The sequence below is a fragment of the Manis javanica genome, chromosome 1 (genome assembly GCF_040802235.1).
Source record: "Manis javanica isolate MJ-LG chromosome 1, MJ_LKY, whole genome shotgun sequence".
Taxonomy (NCBI): domain Eukaryota; kingdom Metazoa; phylum Chordata; class Mammalia; order Pholidota; family Manidae; genus Manis; species Manis javanica.
Genome location: NC_133156.1, coordinates 96862186 through 96884346, shown reverse-complemented (window position 1 = coordinate 96884346; position 22161 = coordinate 96862186). Strand labels below are relative to the sequence as shown.

Genomic DNA, 22161 nt, shown 5'->3' with positions numbered 1-22161 from the left:
TGACTTAGAGGGTATTATGCTAAATGAAATAAGCCTGGCAGAGAAAGACAAATACCATATGATTTCACTTATACATGGAATCTAAAAATAAAACAAAACAGAATGAACGGAACAGCAGTAAACTCATGGATGCTGAGAAGTGACTGGTGGTTACCACTGGGGAGGAGTTGGAGTGGATAGGTGAAATATATGAATGGGATAAAGAGACACAAAATCGTCGTCATAATCTAAGTTAGTCATGGAGATGAAAGTACAGCATAGAGAGTATAGTCAACAGTTCTGTAACATAATGTTGACAGTAAATACACTAGTTGGGGTGAGCATTTAGTACTGTAGATAATTGTCAAATCACTGTGTTGTACACTTGCAACCAGTTATGTATAAAATAGTAAACTAAAAGAAGGAAAGACATTATATATAACACAGAATAGCTTAGGAATAAGAAACTGGACTTTGGAAATCAGATTCCACCTTTTCTGTTTGCTAAATATGACGGTGGGCAAGTCAAGTCACTAAAGATTTTTGGACTCAGGTTCTTATTCTCTATGATGGGGTTAATATTAATACCTTGTAATAGGAATGTTTTGAATATTAATGAGCTGATACATCTGATGGACTTACAGTTTCACTTAGTAAGTTCTTAATAAATAAATGATAGCTGTTACTGTGTTATTAACTATGACACTTATGAAGGAACAAAACAATAGTCAAGTCCACTTTTAGCTTCTTCATTGGACATATAAAGCAAATCAGTTTAACCACTTAAAATTTAAACTTGATTAAAGAAGAAGCTGCAAACTGCCCAGGAAATCTGTACTGAGCCTCAAAAAAAATTGTTGTAAGTTGATTAAATTTTCATTAATGTTCTAAAAATAAGGTCTATGTCTTGCATATAGGAATTTGAATGTTGAAAGGATTAATGATTTGTAGGAAGACGTTGTCATATCTAATTTCTGTTGTGCTTTAAAAAAATAGATGTTTTTGCTGTTGTTTTTTAGAATAACATGCATTTTGTATTCATAGATAAGTGTCAGTCTTTAAGACCTGACATAAATGAAGATGAAGTCAATCAGGAGCAGAAACTTCCCTGTATACAGAACGTAGATGACATTGTGGGTTTACCCTCCAGAGAAAAAGTTGAGAAAAGAACTAACCTTTCATCAAGGTATTTTCTATATCTTTACTGACTTTGTTTACATCTTCTATCAGCCACTGAGAGAGGAGTATAAAGTGTCTGTCATTGTGAATTTGCCTATTTGTCTTTTCTGTTCCATCTGTTCTTCGTATCTTTTGAGGCTCTGTTGGTAGGTGCTTACATAGGTAGGATTATTGTATCTTGGTGAAATCACTTTTATTTTTGTGATATTTTGGTATCATTCTGGCTCTTTTTTCTGATGCTTACTTTGTTATACAGCTTTCTTGTGGTTAGTGTTTGCATTGGTTTATCATTTTTCTATAAAGATTTTATCTTCATCTTTGGTTTTCAGCAGTTTTTGATGTATCCCGCTGTAAGTTTTTTTTTTTTTAATTGTTAAAAACACATAAGATTTGTCTCCTAACACATTTTTTAAGTGTACGGTATGGCATTGTTAACTAATAAGTACATTTTTTTATGGCATATCTTGAATTTTTTCATCTTGCATGACTGAAATTCTATATCCGTGGAACAACTCATTATTTCCTCTTACCCAGCCTCCAGGGCCACCACTGTTACTTTCTGTTTCTGTAAATTTGATTACTTTACATATTTCATATAAGTAGAATCATGCAATATTTGTCCTTCTGTGATGAGTTATTTTACCTAGCATGTTTTCAGGGTTCATCATGGTATAGGATATAATAGGGTTTCTTCTTTTTTTTATAGCTGAATATATTCCATTGCATGCACATACCACATTTTCTTTACTCATTCATTTGTGAATGGAAATTTAGGTTGTTTCCAGGATGTGCAGATAACTCTTTGAGATCCTCCGTCCTTCTGGATAAATACCCAGAAGAGGGATTGCTGGATCTTATGGTAGTTCTATTTTTAATTTTTTGAGGAACTTTCTTACTATATTTCATAGAGGCTGTGCCATTTTACATTCACACCAACAGTGTCCAAGGATTCTAGTTTTTCCACATTCTTGTCAACACTTGTTATTTCTTTTTTGGTTTTTATTCTTGTTTATCATGGCCATCCTAACAGTGTGAGATGGTTTTGATTTGTATTTCCCTGATGACTAGTGATGTTGAGTATCTTTTAACTGTTGGCCATTTGTATGTTTCCTTTGGAAAAGTATCTACTGATTCCTTTTATAATTTTTAAAGTGGGTTATTTGTATTTTGCTACTGAGTTGGAAGACTTCCTTTTGTATTTTGGATATTAAGTCCTTATTAAATAGATGGCTTGCAGATATTTTCTCCCATTTCATAGTTTGCCTTTAATTCTGTTGATTATTTCCTTTGCTGTACAGAAGCTTTTAGTTTGATATAGTCCCACTTGTCTATTTGCTTTTATTGTCTGTGCTTTTGGTGTCATACCCAAGAAATTATTGCCAGGACTAATGTTAAAAAGCTTTCCCTCTATGTTTTCTTCTAGGAGTTTTATTACCTAAGGTGTTGCCTTTAATTCTTTAATCAATTTTGAGTTGATTTTTGTGTATAGTATAAGAAAAAGGCCCAGTTGCATTTTTTTGCGTGTGGATATCCAGCTTTCTCAACACATTTGTTAAAGAGACTTTTTCCTATTGTGTAGTTTGGCACGCCATCAAAGATCATTTAATCTATTAACCTATGCATAGGTTAATTTCTCTGCTTTCTACCATTTCATGGGTCTGTATGTCTTCTGAAAATGTTGATGAAAACTATTCTCATGTAGAAAATACACATACGCATATGTTCCAGTTTATTTGTATAATTCAAAAGGTTAATAGTTTCTTTGAAATTGAATGATGGACCTTAGGTCCTTAACTTGCTAAGTGACAGACATCTAAATTGTGACTTCAGAAATACAACTAATTACCTAAACTACACAGAAAACAATACTGATGATTTTTTTAAGGGAAGAAACAACCTTGTAATGACTGCAAAAATCCCAACTGGTTTTGTAAAACAGCAAGCTTATTCTAAACTTGTTATATATACAAGAGCAAAGCATTATGCATGATAGAGACAATTCTGAAAAATAACAACTTTGGAGAGGAATTGTAGTAAGACTTATTCTAAAGCTAGAGTAATTAAAGCGGTGTGATACTGGTACGGGGACAAATTTACTTAGTGGAACTGAATGTAGACTCTAGGAAGAGGGACTTAGGAATCTGATATATTGCAGAGGTAGCATTACATATCAATTGGTAAAGACTGAACAAACTGTTCATTAGATGGTGCTTAGCTGTGAAAAAGATAATATTAGATTTCCTGTTTCACCCTACACACTTAACTTCTGATAGATTAAAGACTACATGTATAAAGCAAATCTTTAAAACTTTCAGAAGAAAATGTAGGAAAATATCTATGATATGGAGGATTTCTTTCTTTTTTATATTAGAGTATCATTGATACGCAATCTTATGATGGTTTCAAATACAAAACACAGTGGTTCACCATTCACCCATATTATCAAGCCCTCATCCCCTTCAGTGCAGTCACTGTCCGTCAATGTAGTAAGATGTTCAAAAATCATTAACTGTATTCTCCATGCTGTACTATCATCCCCATGACCAAGCTATTTTGTGATTATGAATTATAGTGCCCCTTAATCCCCCTTTCCCTCCCCAACCCTTCCCCTTTGGTAACCACTAGTCCTTTCTCTGTGTCTGGGAGTCTTCTGCTATTTTGTTCCTTCTGTTTTGCTTTGTTTTTATACTACACAAGTAAGTGAAATCATTTGGTATTTGTCTTTGTCCACCTGGCTTATTTCACTGAGCATAATATCCTCTAGATTCATCCATGTTGTTGCAAATGGGAGGATTTCTTTTCTTTTTATGGCTGAATAATATTCCATTGCGTATATGTATCACCTCTTCTTTATCCATTCATCTGTTGATGGACACTTAAGTTGCTTCCATATGTTGGCTATTGAAAATTGTGCAGTGATAAACATAGGAGTGCATATATCTTTTTGCATCAGGGATCTTCTTTTCTTTGGGTAAATTTCTAGAAGTGGAATTACCGGGTCAAATGGTACTTCTATTTTTAATTTTTTGAGGAACCTCCATATTGCTTTCCACAGTGGTTGCACCTATTTACATTCCCACCAACAGTGTAGGAGGATGATACGAAGGATTTCTCAAGACATAAATAGCACAAAGTTTAATAAAAAACTTGGTAAATTTGACAACACTAAAATGAAAATGTTCTGTTAACAAAAGGCTGCATCAAAAACTGAAAGTCAGGCTACCAATTTGGAGGTTTTATGTGTAACATCTAACCAAAAAAGAATATAAAGGAAGAGCTATTACTAATCAGTTGGGAAAAGACAAACACCCAGTAGAAAAAACTGAGGGGAAAACAGTGGCTAAATGTGAATATGTGGTAAAACCAGGTGCTAGTTAGTTCATGGCCATCATTTTATATTATTGTTTGTTGAAATAATCATAATATTTCAGTCACCTTTCAACAGTACAGTGTTAACTGCAACTTGCACGTAAGAAAGTGTGTCCCTGACTTATATAACTTTTGGTTAACACAGTACCATGCAAAGCAAGGATTGCCTATGTAAAATTTTAATGAAAAGTAATTCCTAAATATTACTGAATTTACAAGTACATTTGATTTGTGAGTTCCATATAATAATTTTTCATTCTGTGATTTCTTAAACACTTTCCCAAGCCTGTTGATTTGTGACTGCTTTCTCCAAAGATACAGTTTTTAATAACATCGTACAACAAGGATCATAGAAAAGCCAAAATACCCATTTAAAAATCTTTTAAATAGTTAGTATAAAATATGTATTACTAGGAATTCTTTCCCCTCATTATATTTTCATTTCCTTAGTGTTCAACAAGAGGCCATGTCAGTAGTAACAGAGACTTCAGAATTAAGCACTTTGGATTCACCTTCATCAGAAGCTGGAACTAGAGCATTGTGTGAGGCAAATAATGCTGACAGTAGTTGTATGGAAGAGAGAAGTGTTCACCTAAAAAATAAAGCACTGTAAGTATTTTACATGATAGGATTTTTACATTTCTTTTCAAAATTTGACAATTGCTTATCAAATGATGTTTCTTTTGGCTATTAGAAAGGAACTGTAGACCATTTAATACATAACTGTGACATCAACGTTTTTCACTTTATATTTCATTAAATATTCCCTTTCATATTTATGATTTGTAACAGTGATGTGGGTTTTAGCAAAGTAGTAACTTAGGATAAAATTATAAAATAATTTGGAAGCCTAAATATTTGCTATGAGATTTTACTTTTACTTGGTTTCAGTCATTTTTCATGCCTGTTGTCAAAGTAGTAGATTTCAATATTGGTAACCTTACAGAGATTATGTTTCTGTTATACAGATACTTGTAATTTATATCTTCACTAAAAATAGAATAAAGGCACCACAAGACTCTCCCCTTGAAGAACTATCTGAAAAATTCAGGCTTCCTTTTTGTGTCTCTCAGAACTCATATGGGCTTGAAAGTTTCTTAAGCTTATAGATTCTTATTTATTTTCAGCAACGTATAGTCATATCGAGAGTACAACTTATTTTTGAAAATAAACATTTAAATTAGTCTTTGAAGTAGGTAGTATATTCTCATGGTTCAAATATTCAAAAGTACATGTATAAAAGTGAAGTATCTCTCCTACTATGTCTCCCTTCACTTATTAACAAGTAACCAGTGTTATAGTTAAAATTGGATTCTTTCAGATATTTTTTAAAAGTACATTAAAGCTCATACAAATTTATATACTTTAAATTTTCTTGCTCTTTTTAAAAACCTAATGATAGGTAAATACCATTTGGAGTTTTTTGGTCTTGTATCTTCATATCTTTACATAGAGGCTTTCTTTATTCTTTTTATAGTTGCATAGTGTTCTGTTGTATGGATGAATTATCAGTGCCCTGTGAATGGCTATATAGGTTGTTTCACAAACTGCATATAATCTTATGCTTTTGTCCTTTCACCTATATGCAAGTATATTTGTAGAATAAATTCCTAAAAATGGAATTGCTTGCTCAAAGGTATCTATGTATGTGTAATGCATGTGTACATTTATGCTTAATTTTGATAGATACTTCAGAATGTTCTCCATAGAAGTTATTCTAGTTTATATTCCTACCAACAATATAAGAAATGTCTTCCTCACCAACAGTGTTAGTCAAAAATCAGAGTTTTGCTGGCCTTGATAGAGTATGAACTAATATCTCAGCATAGTATCTCCACCCCACTCCTTTTTTGGCCAGGGATATGTTTATTCTTTTATTTTTTTCCCCTCAGTTTCTTATTTTGTAATGTAAAGAAAAGCCCAGAGAACAGAGCAATGAACATCTGTACATAACTCTCCTAGATTCTCTGATTCTTAGTATGTTGTCACACTGGCACTTATTTGTACACTGTCTCTCTCAACTTAAAATTTGTGCTTATTGAGAGTGAAGTTGAGCATCTCTACACATGTAAAACCTACTTTTAATTTATATTTTTCTTCTGTGTGTGTGAATTATCCATATCTGTTGTCTAGTTTTTTAATGAGTTATTGATGATACTGTTGTATAGAAGCTCTTTATATTTTAGGAAGATTGCCTAGTGGTGTGAGTTACAAAACATGCTTTTCCTGTTTGTACTTCTGACTTAGCCGTATTTTGGTCATGTAAAGGTTTTTGAATTTTATGTTGTCAGGTTTGTCAAAATTTTTTTTCTTACAGTGGCTCCTGAACTTAAAATCAAATTTTAGGAAAGTTACCCCACCTTAAGGTCATACAGTAATTCATCCATGTTTTCTTTATTGTTTGATTTGAATTTTTGATCCATTTAGAATATATTGTAAGTACAATCCAAAGAATAGAGCTAATTTTATTTTATTCCCCAGTGTTTCCAGTTTTCACATCACTATTAATTTAATAGTATTTTAAAAAACGTATTTTATATTTCATCTTGTCCTCACTGTTTTGAATTGCTACTTTTATTACATACTAAATCATGTATTTTGGAGTCATCTTTTCAGTTTCCTCTTGTGTTTCATTTATCTGTTTGTTTATGTTTCAGTACCATAGTTTTAATTATTGGTGAATAGTATATTTTTAACATCTGATAGGATAAGTTAGTTACTCCCTCATTGCTCTTTTTTTTAGTTTTATTTGCTACTTTCATTGTAAGAAAGTTTAAAGGAGTTCATGTCTGGCTCTGGATTTTTAAAGAATTTTCCAGAAGTTCATTTGAATATTCTTGCATGTTGGTAAAATTTAAATAATGTTAACTTTTTAGGGGAACTGATCAAACGGAGAATGTTAAACCAATGTTGAAAGGACAACTCCAGAGACCTAAGCCCAATTTATCAAGGGCAGGTGGGAAGAAATCAGTTCTTTCACAAGGAAAAATAGATGCAGAGAGGAAGAGTTTACATCCAGAAACCTCAGTTGAAAAGGTATGGAGTAAGAGACTTTATGGAAATTAAAATTCTAAAAATTTCCTTTAAGTGGTTAAGAAAAAAAAATGTTTAATTTGTAATTACAAAGTAGTGTTGCTGATACTGAATCAAAGATATAAGAACTTACACATTAGTATTAAATTTGTTTATACTATTCTCCTGCTTATGCACTTTCCTTAGAACTTAGGACATCATTTCAGACATCCTTAGTAGTGACAAATCTGTCTTCTATTTACTTAGATAAAATTTTTTATTAAAAATACTTCTTAAACCAGCCATACATAAAATTATGACCACCACCCCTTTATCTAAACACGCTCACATTCTTTTGTTTGTCTTTTATGAGCTTTTTCTTTTTAGGCATGTAAACATTTCTGTAGTTTTAGTTATAACATTTAAACTTTTTCCTTTGAAACTATTCATTTATACTTTCTTGGGGATAAGCTTTTAAAATATCTGATTCAGGTTAAATTAGTTTACCCAACCACTTCTGTAGTCTTGGATGTTTAGGTTCTTTCCATTATTTTTAACTTTGGTAAATAAAAGCAATCAGTTTTGTAAATAGGACTTTATTAAGGAAATCGGCAAAGGGTAGATTTGCAGAGGTGGTGGGGTTAATGGTCCAAAAATTTTAAATATTTCATGGGTCCTGTTAGGCATTGTTAAACTGACAGAGAAAAATGAATCAAATGACTGTTCCTCTTTCCTTATATTTCTACCAGCATTATATTGTTACAAATTTTTAATTCTTTCAAAAATACTTTTTCTAATGTTAGTCTCCTTTTTTTCCTCTCATGTGAAATATCTTTATCATATTTCTTATCATATAGTTTTATAATCTTAAAGATGTTTTTCAGTTCTACAAAACTGGGAAAATACAGATTCATGTAAAAATTAAAACAGAAACTACTTATAATTTTATTATTCAGATACAGCAAACCTTTTAGCATATATCTTTTCAGCTTTTCCGGTACATGCTTGCGTAGTAGTATTCATTCTGTTTTGTATTCTTTGGTAGTTAACACTTCATACATATAGAAAGGCTTTCCAGAAGGGATATACCAGTTTGTTCTCCTGTCAATAATGTATGGGATTACATGTTTTATAATATTCTTATTTGTGTTTATGATTTTAAAAACTCTTGTAATTAAAAGTACAAAAATGAAATTTCATTATTTTAATCTCCATTTATTACAAAGTTTGAACTTTTTTATGTTAAGTAGATTAAATGTAAAAAAATTGAATTCTTAGAATCACATGGAAAGGGGTGAAATGAATACATTTGACATTTCTGGAATGGACGACACACAGAGAGGGAACCCAGAAGCTGAATCTGTATCTGAGTAAGTATTTAGGAAGTAGAATAAAAATAATATCCTTTAGAAATGATTGTTGTAACAGTTTTCTACTTGATAATGTCTGAATTTTATTTTCAGCTAGTGTACTTAAGTCCATTTTTAACTATAGGTATTGTTGAAACATTTTATGATGCTCTTTATGATTAGTATCATAGAGACAAATTATGGTGTAGTTTGAGCAATTACATTTCTCTCTCAGTTTATTAAGATTTTAACAAGTCTTGTTAGATAAAGTAATGGTAATGATCTCTGTTTCTGGATAATTTTATTTATAGCAAGGGGCTTCAAAAGGCAATATTTAACTTGGAATAGAGATCTGGGAATAGGCCTTGCTCTAGTGTGAAACAGCTGGTGGATTCTGGACTGTACCTTGAGACTGTAATCTGTGTCCATTGTCCTGGAGGTGTACATTTACACAATAGTGTCCTGAACAGGGAACAATATTATATGCTTGTCAGGTATAACTTTTCCTAATTTTCTGATGAAATTTGATTTTAAATGCATTTTATAGTCAGACTTCCAGATTATTTCTGTTCAAAAGAGTTAAGGTGCAGAAAAATTAATACCTTTGAAGAGGTTCTGGAGGATACTTGTGAGTTATTTAATATTTCAAATTGTTAACTTACTCATACCTGGGAGAAGGAAATACTGAAAACCAGCAAGTATATGACTTCAGAATAACCATCAATTTTATTTCTTTATAATTGTTCTAGTTTGAGTGAAAAAATTTGTCTGCAGGAAGGTGGTCAACCAAAGGCTTTCAGACCTTCACGACTAATGAGGGGCCGATTGCAAAGGCCAAAGCCAAATATAGGTAAAGCTACTGAAAGAAAAGAAATTCCTGCATCTCAGGAAAAAATTAGGGCCACTGAAGAAAAGAATGAAAATGACGCCTTTATTGATAGAGATGTAAGTACTATTGATTCCTCCCAGTTTTTTATTAAACAAATACATAAACTGTGTTTCAACCCCTTTTGCAAATATAGCTAGATATGTGAATTTAAGCACTGGCTTAAGGAGAATAAGATGTTAAATGCTCCTTACAAAAATATAATTCCAAGAACAAAGATTATTTTAGATTATTTACATAATAACTAGTCTTCATGATGAAGATAAAAGTTGGCATAATTTGAGATTTGAATTTCATTTGTTATAATTCCCGAAGTCTATAAAGTGATTATAATAATCAGAAGGATTCAGAAAGACCCAGAGCATAATTCTAACAGATGAGACTGAAATGCTTACTTTCTGATTGGGAGGGAAAGAATGGGGGCTTTGAGATGAAGTAAAAGACATGGCTTATCAAATTTTCTAAGATGTCTCAGGAAAAAAAACATTAAAAAGTGTCCCTTGAATATAATTTTATTATTTTCAAATGTTTACCATTTTCCTTGTACTCAGATTCAACAAAATTTCTTTTAAATGAAAACTTTATAATGTTCCATTGTGAGACCTAAAGCTTTAAAAAATTGTGTTTGTTTTTAAGACCCCTGGACAAATAGAAGATCGGTCATGTAAAAATTTTGAATGTGAAGAGATCATGTCTCAATCTGAGGAAAAAGATAATTCTTTTAAGAATATACAGTTAGATGAGCCCAAGGCTGTCAGTGAAAATCTAAGGTAAGCATCATCTTAATGATTGCATAATTTTTTAATTTTGATAAAGCTTTAGAAATTGTTTATCATTTTTTAAAAACAAAAACAAATCAGACTGATTTACCTTTATATCATTACATAATATTTACAAATACAACTTCATCTTTTGAAGCAATTTATGTCCTAGCCTTCAAGTTGATTTCCTAATTATTGGTGGTTTGATGGGTTGATTTTACTCGTCATAGATGAGACCTTGAGACTTTGAGTTAACATTGATAGTATTATCACTTCACATGCATATTAAATTAGATGTCCAATGTCCAAATGTGAAAATGCGACTTACTTTCTTTATATTTGTTTATTTGGGATTTGATTGATCATATATTGCCTTTACATAAGGTTTACATAAGTTTTATATAAAACCTCAGACTTCTCATAGCCAAGTCCCTTTATATTTGTTATTTTCCCTCTGATGGATACCAAACCAGGTCAATGGAATTAGTACTTAAGGGTTTTTTTTCCTTTTGGGAATATTCATTTTGCACAAAAGCAGTGAGAACAGAATAATGGCCTCCCACATAGCTACTGTCTTGTTTGAATAATTACAAATATTTTACCAATCTTTACATTTAATGTCTGGCCTATCCTATATTTCCTTATAGCTGTATTAGCCTATTTAAATACTACCTGAGAGTGGAAGTTAGGCTTCCTGAACTATTTTAAAGATCCTTTTTAGAAGGCAGAAAAATGTCTTTGTTCCTCACTTTTCTATTTCTTTGTTTCTTACTTTCCTCCCTATATCTCCTTCCCTCACCCCAAAGCTAGTTTACTACCCTGCTACAGAATCTTTGGGTAGAAGCCTATACAACTACATTAACTTGTTACATATCTCTGATACAGATATTAATTAGAGATATCTGACAGTTTGGATTTTTCATTTATATTTTTTTCAGTTTAAGGCTGACTTACTAGTGATGTAGTAGAAAATTAAGTTTTCCCTGAGTAGCCTTTGGGTTTTAGCTTTGGGTTTATTGTTTATAACTAATATCCAGTCTGATTGCAACAACTTTCCAAAGGCAGCGGCCTTTCTGGCCTTTGAATTTCCAACATTCTTAGAAACAATTCTAAGATTATGTGTCTTATAAAATCATATGGCTATTTATATTTGATAGGCAATTCCACCTTGCCCTCCTCAAAAACCACTGAACTGTTTGAGAAGCTATGTAAGAGAATGGTAATAGAGAAAAGAGACTCGGAGATGAAGAATGCATTAAAAAATCTACTAGATTCAATAAATTAGCCCATGTGTTTTTTAAACTTACTCTTCTAGGCTAATTTTATATTCTTTATATAAATATTTACAGGTTTGTGTCATGATTGGTGAGTTATCCTAGGGGGATTTATAAATATTTGGTAGATTCTTAAACTGTATTTTAGAAAATCAGCATTTGTGGGCCTTAGACCAGGTTTACAGTTTTGTGCCCATTCCTTCTCCAATTGTAATCCTCTTTCTTTGCTTTTCTTCTTGAATTCTGTAATCTGAGGAGAGAGTTGTAGATCCACTCTGTGATTTGTCATGAGAAATAATCTAGTTGGCTTGCATATCTGACTTTCAATATCAGTTACTGCTGTTCAGTTAATTATACAGTTACTGCCATTCAGTTAATTATACAGTTGATACAAGCTCTATGGGAAAAGGTCTGTCTTCTTTACCAGTGTGTTCCCAGTTCTTAACACATGCTTTCTTGGCATGTCCTAGGTGCTTAGAACTATTTGTTGGCTGATTGTTCATGAACTCCAAGTAGTGTGATATGTGTTTATTATCTGCAAGTTTAGCCTGTCAAAGTCCTTTGTTACTGAGAGACAATCTAAACACGTAGAACCTAATAATATTGTATATTTGTTTCTTAAAATCTAAATTGATATTGAAGTAATCAAATAATTTTTTTATTAAAGTATTATTGATATACACTCTTATGAAGGTTTCACATGAAAAAACAATGTGGTTACTACCTTTATCCTTATTATCAAGTCCCCACCCATAACCCACTGCAGTCAGTGTCCATCAGTGTAGTAAGATGCCACACATTCACTATTTGCCTTCTCTGTGCTACACTGTTTTCCCTGTGACCCCTCACACCATGTGTACTAAACATAATACCCCTCAATCCCCTTCTTCCTCCCACCCCACCTGCCCTCCCGCACCCCTCCCCTTCCCTTTGGTAACTGCTAGTCCCTTCTTGTGTCTGTGAGTCTGCTGCTGTTTTGTTCCTTCAGTTTTGCTTTGTGGTTTTACTCCACAAATGAGGGAAATCATTTGGCACTTGTTTTTCACCACCTGGCTTATTTCACTGAGCATAATACCCTCCAATTCCATGCATGTTGTTGCAAATGGTAGGATTTGTTCCTTTCTTATGGCTGAATAGTATTCCACTGTGTATATGTACCACATCTTCTTTATCCATTCATCTACTAATAGACAATTAGGTTGCTTCCATATCTTGGCTATTGTACAAAGCGATAAACATAGGGGTGCATATGTCTTATTGAATCTGAGGACTTGTATTCTTTGGGTAAATTACAAGGAGTGGGATTCCTGGGTCAAATGGCATTTCTATTTTTAGTTTTTTGACGACTCTCCCTATTGCTTTCCACAATGGTTGAACTAGCTTACATTCCCACCAGCAGTGTAGGAGGGTTCCTCTTTCTCTGTATCCTCACCAACATTTGTTGTGCCTTGTCTTTTCGATGCTGTCCATCCTAACTGGAGTGAGGTGATATTTCATTGTGGTTTTAATTTGCATTTCTCTGATGATTAGTAATGTGGAGCATCTTTGCATGTGCCTGTTGGCCATCTAAAATTCTTCTTTGGAGAATCATCTTTTCACATTCTCTGCCCATATTTTAATCGGGTTGTTTGCTTTTTGGGTGTTGAGGTGTGTGAGTTCTTTATATATTTTGGATGTTAATCCCTTGTTGGATAAGTTGTTTACAAATATATTCTCCCATACTGTAGGATGCCTTTTTGTATTGTTGATGGTATCCTTTGCCGTACAGAAGCTTTTTACTTTGATGTAGTCTCATGTGTTCATTTTTGCTTTTGTTTCCCTCGCTCAAGGAGATGCGTTCAGGAAGAAGTTGCTCATGATTATATTCAGGAGATTTTTACCTATGTTGTCTTCTAAGAATTTTATAGTTTCATGACTTACATTCAGGTCTTTGATCCATTTTGAGTTTACGTTTGTATATGGGGTTTGACAGTAATCCAGTTTCATTCTCTTGCGTGCAGCTGTCCAGTTTGGCCAACACCAGTTGTTGAAGAGGCTGTCATTTCTCCGTTGTATGTCCATAGCTCTTTTTTTGTGTATTAATTCACCATATATTGTTGGGTTTATATCTGGGCTCTGCAGTCTGTTCCATTGGTATATTGTTCTGTTCTTGTGCCAGTACCAAATTGTCTTGATTATTGTGGCTTTGTACTAGAGCTTGAAGTTGGGGAGCGTAAGCCCACAGCATAATTCTTCCTTCTCACGATTGCTTTGGCTATTCGGGGTGTTTTGTGGTTCCATATGAATTTTAGAATGATTTGCTCTAGTTCATTGAAGAATGCTGTTGGTATTTTGATAGGAATTGCATTGAATCTATAGATTGCTTTAGGCAGGATGGCCATTTTGACAATATTAATTCTTCCAGTCCATGAGCACAGGATGTGTCTACATTTATTGGTATCTTCTTTAATTTCTCTTGTAGTTTTCAGAGTATAGGTCTTTCACTTCCTTGGTTACATTTATTCCTAGGTATTTTATTCTTTTTTTTTTTTTTTTTTTTTTGAGAGGGCATCTCTCATATTTATTGATCAAATGGTTGTTAACAACAATAAAATTCTGTATAGGGGACTCAGTGCACAATCATTAATCAACCCCAAGCCTAATTCTCAACAGTCTCCAACCTTCTGAAGCATGACGAACAAGTTCTTACATAGTGAATAAGTTCTTACATGGTGAACAATGCAAGGGCAGTCATATCACAGAAACTTTCGGTTTTGATCACGCATGATGAACTATAAACAATCAGGTTAAATATGATTATTTGTTTGATTTTTGTACTTGATTTATATGTGAATCCCACATTTCTCCATTATTATTATTATTATTATTTTAAATAAAATGCTGAAGTGGTAGGTAGATGCAAGATAAAGGTAAAAAACATAGTTTAGTGCAGGAGGGCAAATGTAGATCATCAGGTATGTGCCTATAGACTAAGTATTAATCCAAGCTAGACAAGGGCAACAAAACATCCACAGATGCAGAAAATTTCTCTCAAAACAGTGGGGGGTGAGGTTCTAAGCCTCACCTCTGTTGATCCCCAATTTCTCACCTGATGGCTCCCCTGCGACGGTGTCTGTCTTAGGTTGTTCCTCCCTTGAGGAATCTTACCCGTCTCTGGCTAACCAGTCATCTTCCAGGGCCATACAGGGAAATGTAAAGTTGGTAAGTGAGAGAGAAGCCATATTGTTTGAAAAGGTTAGCTTTTTACTTCTTTGCAGATTTATGCCCTGTGGGTTCTATGCCCAGCACTTGTCTCGAGGTATCTTTACCACCTGGAGGAATTATGATACTCGGTAAATTCGATATGAGGCACGAATTCTATTTAAGGGTTGTAATTAGGAAGGAAGAAGAAAAGCTATAGAAGTAGCAGGCGGAAGAAAACATGGGAAGATTGATTATTTCTTTGACATATCTTCTTGTAGAGTAATATAAGCATGTATAGGTTTTAAACTTCTAATTAAATTGCATACACACATTAACATAATAGGAATACAGCTACATAACCAAAGCAGACCTACAATTACGAGCCATCTCCAGTGAAACCAAGAAAACCAGTTAGGCACCCTAGGCATATGTGAAAACTTATCAATAATATGATGGATATTGTCTAACTGAATTTGAATTGTTTGAGAAAAATCAGACAAATTAAAACAACCCATTCCTGGGAACTGTTCACATCCCATATGTTCTTTTAACAGTAGATAGTCTATAGTTGCAAGATTTTGGAGCGCTGCAACTTGCACTTCTCCTAATTCTTGGTTTAGTTCCGACAGTATAGATCCAGTCAAATTTGTTGTTTTACTGTATGCACAGGCCAGCTTAGATATCTCCTTCTTCATTCCAATGGCAAGTCCAGGAACCGGTGGGATGAATGCAGCTACAACTGCAACAGCGCCAGGATCTTTGTTGAAGTTTTTTGATGATCTTCTTCTGGAATGACACTTCCAGAGAATGTTGATGTTGGAAGTTCTTCATATCGTATCTTAATTCGTTTTCTGGGTAGCCAAATTAGGCTTTGATCCTCTGCATAAACACAAACAGACCCTTTGCCCACACTTTGATATGCCCTTTATACCATTGTGAAGAACTTATTCGAGATCACCACACAGGAAACTGCTTTTCTTTTTTTTTTTTAAGGGAAAGGAATATAATCAGAAAAATGTATTTCCATAGCTGATCATCTAACACCCTTTAAATGATCAAAATTAGGGATATTTAAAACATGCATTAATCGTTGATTTACAGTTAGTTTTATCCTATGAGGGAGTAATCCCCCTTTTCTTTCTTTTTTTTTTTGTTATCGTTAATCTACAATTACATGAAGAATATCATGTTTACTAGGCTCTCCCCTATACCAGGTCCCCCCCACAAACCCCTTTACAGTCACTGTCTATCAGCATAGCAAAATGCTGTAGAATCACTACTTGTCTTCTCTGTGTTGTACAGCCCTCCCCTTTCTCCCATCCCCCCATTATGCATGATAATCATAATACCACCTTTCTTCTCCCCTCCCTTTTCCCTCCCTACCCACCCATCCTCCCCAGTCTTTTTCCCTTTGGTACCTGTTAGTCCATTCTTGAGCTCTGTGATTCTGCTACTGTTTTGTTTCATCAGTTTTTCCTGTGTTCTTCTACTCCACAGAGGAGTGAAATCATTTGGTATTTCTCTTTCTCCGCTTGGCTTATTTCACTGAGCATAATACCCTCTAGCTCCATCCATGTTGTTGCAAATGGTAGGATTTGTTTTCTTCTTATGGCTGAATAATATTCCATTGTTTATATGTACCACCTCTTCTTTATCCATTCATCTACTGATGGACAATTAGGTTGCTTCCAATTCTTGGCTATTGTAAATAGTGCGGCAATAAACATAGGGGTGCATCTGTCTTTTTCAAACTGGAGTACTGCATTCCTAGGGTAAATTCCTAGGAGTGGAATTCCTGGGTTAAATGGTAAGTCTATTTTGAGCATTTTGAGGAACCTCCATACTGCTTTCCACAATGGTTGAACTAATTTACATTCCCACCAGCAGTGTAGGAGGGTTCCCCTTTCTCCACAACCTCGCCAACATTTGTTGTTTGTCTTTTGGATGGTAGCCATCCTTACTGGTGTGAGGTGATACCTCATTGTGGTTTTAATTTGCATTTCTCTTATAATTAGTGATGTGGAGCATCTTTTCATGTGTCTGTTGGGCATCTGTATTTCATTTTTGGAGAACTGTCTGTTCAGTTCCTCTGCCCATTTTTTAATTGGGTTATTTGTTTTTTGTTTGTTGAGGCGTGTGAGCTCTTTATATATTCTGGACGTCAAGCCTTTATCGGATCTGTCATTTTCAAATATATTCTCCCATACTGTAGGGTTCCTTTTTGTTCTATTGATGGTGTCTTTCGCTGTACAGAAGCTTTTCAGCTTAATGTAGTCCCACTTGCTCATTTTTGCTGTTGTTTTCCTTGCCCGGGGAGATATGTTCAAGAAGAGATCACTCATGTTTATGTCTAAGAGGTTTTTGCCTATGTTTTTTTCCAAGAGTTTAATGGTTTCATGCCTTACATTCAGGTCTTTGATCCATTTTGAGTTTACCTTTGTATATGGGGTTAGACAATGGTCCAGTTTCATTCTTTTACATGTCAGCTGTCAAGTTTAGCCAACACCAGCTGTTGAAGAGGCTGTCATTTCCCCATTGTATATCCATGGCTCCTTTATCAAATATTAATTGACCATATATGTTTGGGTTAATGTCTGGAGTCTCTAATCTGTTCCACTGGTCTGTGGCTCTGTTCTTGTTCCAGTACCAAATTGTCTTGATTACTATGGCTTTGTAGTAGAGCTTGAAGTTGGGGAGTGAGATCCTCCCCACTTTATTCTTTCTCAGGATTCCTTTGGCTATTCAGGGTCTTTGGTGTTCCCATATCAATTTTGAACTATTTGTTCCAGTCCATTGAAGAATGTTGCTGGTAATTTGAGAGGGATTGCATCAAATCTGTATATTGCTTTGGGCAGGATGGCCATTTTGACGATATTAATTCTTCCTAGCCACGAGCATGGGATGAGTTTCCATTTGTCAGTGTCCCCTTTAATTTCTCTTAAGAGTGACTTGTAGTTTTCAGGGTATAGGTCTTTCACTTCTTTGGTTAGGTTTATTCCTAGGTATTTTATTCTTTTTGATGCAGTTGTGAATGGAGTTGTTTTCCTGATTTCTCTTTTTATTGGTTCATTGTTAGTGTATAGGAAAGCCACAGATTTCTGTGTGTTAATTTTGTATCCTGCAACTTTGCTGTATTCCAATATCAGTTCTAGTAGTTTTGCAGTGGAGTCTTTAGGGTTTTTTATGTACAATATCTTATCATCTACAAATAGTGACAGTTTAACTTCTTCTTTACCAATCTGGATTCCTTGTATTTCTTTGTTTTGTCTGATTCCCATGGCTAGGACCTCCAGTACTATGTTAAATAACAGTGGAGAGAGTGGGCATCTCTGTCTTGTTCCCGATCTCAGAGGAAAAGCTTTCAGCTACTCGCTGTTCAGTATGATGTTGGCCGTGGGTTTATTGTATATGGCCATTATTATGTTGAGGTACTTGCCCTCTATACCCATTTTACTGAGAGTTTTTATCATGAATGGATGTTGAATTTTGTCAAATGCTTTTTCAGCATCTATGGAGATGATCATGTGGTTTTTGTCTTTCTTTTTGTTGATGTGGTGGATGATGTTGATGGATTTTTGAATGTTGTACCATCCTTGCATCCCTGGGATGAATCCCACTTGGTCATGGTGTATGATTCTTTTGATATATTTATGAATTCTGTTTGCTCATATTTTATTGAGTATGTTTGCATCTACGTTCATCCGGGATATTGGTCTGTAGTTTTCTTTTTTGGTGGGGTCTTTGCCTGGTTTTAGTATTAGGGTTTTGTTGGCTTCATAGAATGAGTTTGGGAGTATTCCCTCCTCTTCTATTTTTTGGAAAACTTTAAAGAGAATGGGTATCATGTCTTCTCTGTGTGTCTGATAAAATTCTGAGGTAAATCCGTCCGGCCCGGGGGTTTTGTTTTTGGGTAGTTTTTTGATTACCGTTTCAATTTCTTTGCTCGTAATTGGTTTGTTTAACTTTTGTGTTTCTTCCTTTGTCAGTCTTGGAAGGTTGTATTTTTCTAGGAAGTTGTCCATTTCTTCTAGGTTTTCCACCTTGTTGGCATATAGGTTTTCATAGTAGTCTTTAATAATTCTTTGTATTTCTGTGGAGTCTGTCGTGATTTTTCCATTCTCATTTCTGATTCTGTTGATGTGTGTTGATTCTCTTTTTCTCTTAATAAGTTTGGCTAGAGGCTTATCTATTTTGTTTATTTTCTCAAAGAACCAGCTCTTGGTTTCATTGATTATTTCTATTGTTTTATTCTCCTCAGTTTTGTTTATTTCTTCTCTGATCTTTATTATGTCCCTCCTTCTGCTGACTTTAGGCCTCATTTGTTCTTCTTTTTCTAGTTTTGATAATTGTGATGTTAGACTATTCATTTGGGATTGTTCTTCCTTCTTCAAGTGTGCCTGGATCACTATATACTTTCCTCTTAAGAGTGCTTTCGCTGCGTCCTACAGAAGTTGGGGCTTTGTGTTGTTGTTGTCACTTGTTTCCATATATTCCTTGATCTCTATTTTGATTTTTTCATTGATCCATTGATTATTTAGGAGCATGTTGTTAAGCCTCCATGTGTCTGTGAGCCTCTTTGTTTTCTTTGTAGAATTTATCTCTACTTTTATACCTTTGTGGTCTGAAAAGTTGGTTGTTAGAATTTCAATATTTTGGAATTTACTGAGGCTCTTTTTGTGAGCTAGTATGAGGTCTACTCTGAGGAATGTTCCATGGGCACTTGAGAAGAATGTATACCCTGTTACTTTTGGATGTAGAGTTCTATAGATGTCTATTAGGTCCATCTGTTCTAGTGTGTTGTTCAGTGCCTGTGTGTCCTTACTTATTTTCTGCCCAGTGGATCTATTCTTTGGGGTGAGTGGTGTGTTGAAGTCTCCCAAAATGAATGCATTGCATTCTATTTCCCCCTTTAGTTCTGTTAGTATTTGTTTCACATATGCTGGTGCTCCTGTGTTGGGTGCATATATATTTAGAATGGTTATATCCTCTTGTTGGACTGAGCCCTTTATCATTATGTAATGTCCTTCTTTATCTCTTGTTACTTTCTTTGTTTTGAAGTCTATTTTGTCTGATATTAGTACTGCAACCCCTGCTTTCTTCTCGCTGTTGTTTGCCTGAAATATGTTTTTCCATCCGTTGACTTTTAGTCTGTGCATGTCTTTGGGTTTGAGGTGAGTTTCTTGTAAGCAGCATATAGATGGGTCTTGCTTTTTTATCCATTCTATTACTCTGTGTCTTTTGATTGGTGCATTCAGTCCATTTACATTTAGGGTGACTATTGAGAGATATGTACTTATTGCCATTGCAGGCTTTAGATTCGTGGTTACCAAAGGTTCAAGGTTAGCCTCTTTAGTATCTTACTGCCTAACTTAGCTCGCTTACTGAGCTGTTGTATACACTGTGTGGAGATTCTTTTCTTCTCTTTCTTCTTATTCCTCCTCCTCCCTTCTTCATATGTTGGGTGTTTTGTTCTGTGCTCTTTTTAGGGATGCTCCCATCTAGAGCAGTCCCTGTAGGATGCCCTGTAGAGGTGGTTTGTGGGAAGCAAATTCCCTCAGCTTTTGCTTGTCTGGGAGTTGTTTAATCCCTCCATCATATTTAAATGATAATCGTGCTGGATACAGTATCCTTGGTTCAAGGCCCTTCTGTTTCATTGCATTAAATATATCATGCCATTCTCTTCTGGCCTGTAAGGTTTCTGTTGAGACGTCTGATGATAGCCTGAAGGGTTTTCTTTATAGGTGACCTTTTTCTCTCTAGCTGCCTTTAAAACTGTTTCATTGTCCTTGATCTTTGCCATTTTAATTATTATGTGTCTTGGTGTTGTCATCCTTGGGTCCTTTCTGTTGGGAGTTCTGTGTATTTCTGTGGTCTGTTCAATTATTTCCTCCCCCAGTTTGGGGACGTTTTCAGCAATTATTTCTTTAAAGATGCTTTCTATCCCTTTTTCTCTCTCTTCTTCTTCTGGTACCCCTATAATACGGATATTGTTCCTTTTGGATTGGTCACACAGTTCTCTTAATATTCTTTCATTCCTGAAGATACTTTTATCTCTCTCTGTGTCTGCTTCTATGCGTTCCTGTTCTCTCGTTTCTATTCCTGCAATGGCCTCTTGCATCTTATCCATTCTACTCATAAATCCTTCCAGAGTCTGTTTCACTTCTGTAATCTCCTTCCAGATGTCTGTGATCTCCCTCTGGGTGTTTGCAGTCTCCCTCCGGACTTCATCCCTTAGCTCTTGTATATTTCTCTGCATCTCCGTCAGCATGTGTATGATTTTTATTTTGAATTCTTTTTCAGGAAGACTGGTTAGGTCTGTCTCCTTCTCAGGTGTTGACTCTATGATCTTTGTCTGCCTGAAATTTTGCCTTTTCATGGTGATAGAGATAGTTTGCAGAGCTGGCACGAGTGACAGCTGGAAGAACTTTCCTTCTTGTTGGTTTGTGGCCTTCCTCTCCTGGGAGAACCGCGATCTCTAGTTGCTAGTGCTGGGCAGCTGCGCGCAGACAGGGCTTCTGATTCCTGCCCGGCTGTTATGGAGTTTATCTCCGCTGTAGCTGTGGGCATGGTTTGCCTCGGACTGCTGCTCTGATATGGTGGAGCCGCGTTGGAGGGGGAGCGCCAGGAGGCTATTTATCTCCGTGAGGGGCCTCTGTGCTCCCTGCTGCCCAGGGGGTTAGTGTGCCCAGAGTTCCCCCGATTCCCTGCTGCTGGACTAAGTGTCCCAGGACACTTCCATCAGGCTTTGGGGTCCCTGTCCCTTTAAGACTTCCAAAAAGCCCTCGCAAAAAAAAAAAAAAAAAAAAAGCCACTCACTTTTCTTTGTCCCCAGGGTGCCAGCCTCAGGGACCCGCCCACAGATCTTACTGTCCTGTTTCCCTAGTATCCAGGACCCCACACATGCACTGTGTCTGCATTCTGGTCCGGATGGCTAGGCTGGATATTTAGCAGTTCTGGACTCCCTCTCCCTCCCGGCTCTGACTCCTGTCCTCCTGCCCAGAGCTGAGGTGAGGGGCGCTCAGGTCCCGCTGGGCCGGGGCTTGTATCTTACCCCCTTCGTGAGGCGCTTGGTTCTCGCAGGTGTGGATGTGGTTTGGATGTTGTCCTGTGTCCTCTGGTCTCTCTTCTAGGAAGAGTTGTCTTTGTTATATTTTCATAAATATATGTGC

General features: G+C 35.3%; 1 protein-coding gene across 5 annotated transcripts in view; it reads left to right on the top strand.

Annotated features, from left to right (window-relative positions):
• Nucleotides 1-22161, top strand: part of BDP1 (BDP1 general transcription factor IIIB subunit) — a 107099-nt gene that overhangs the window by 36236 nt on the left and 48702 nt on the right. For all 5 annotated transcript variants that reach the window (XR_012130660.1, XM_073235351.1, XM_073235336.1 and 2 more), the window contains 6 exons: nt 1024-1165; nt 4978-5136; nt 7404-7563; nt 8818-8909; nt 9638-9833; nt 10411-10544. Coding sequence is in view for 4 of the 5 variants with exons in the window: in XM_073235351.1 (XP_073091452.1) it covers nt 1024-1165; nt 4978-5136; nt 7404-7563; nt 8818-8909; nt 9638-9833; nt 10411-10544 (883 nt within the window). In the remaining variant the exon portion in view is untranslated. The remainder of the gene's footprint in view (nt 1-1023; nt 1166-4977; nt 5137-7403; nt 7564-8817; nt 8910-9637; nt 9834-10410; nt 10545-22161) is intronic.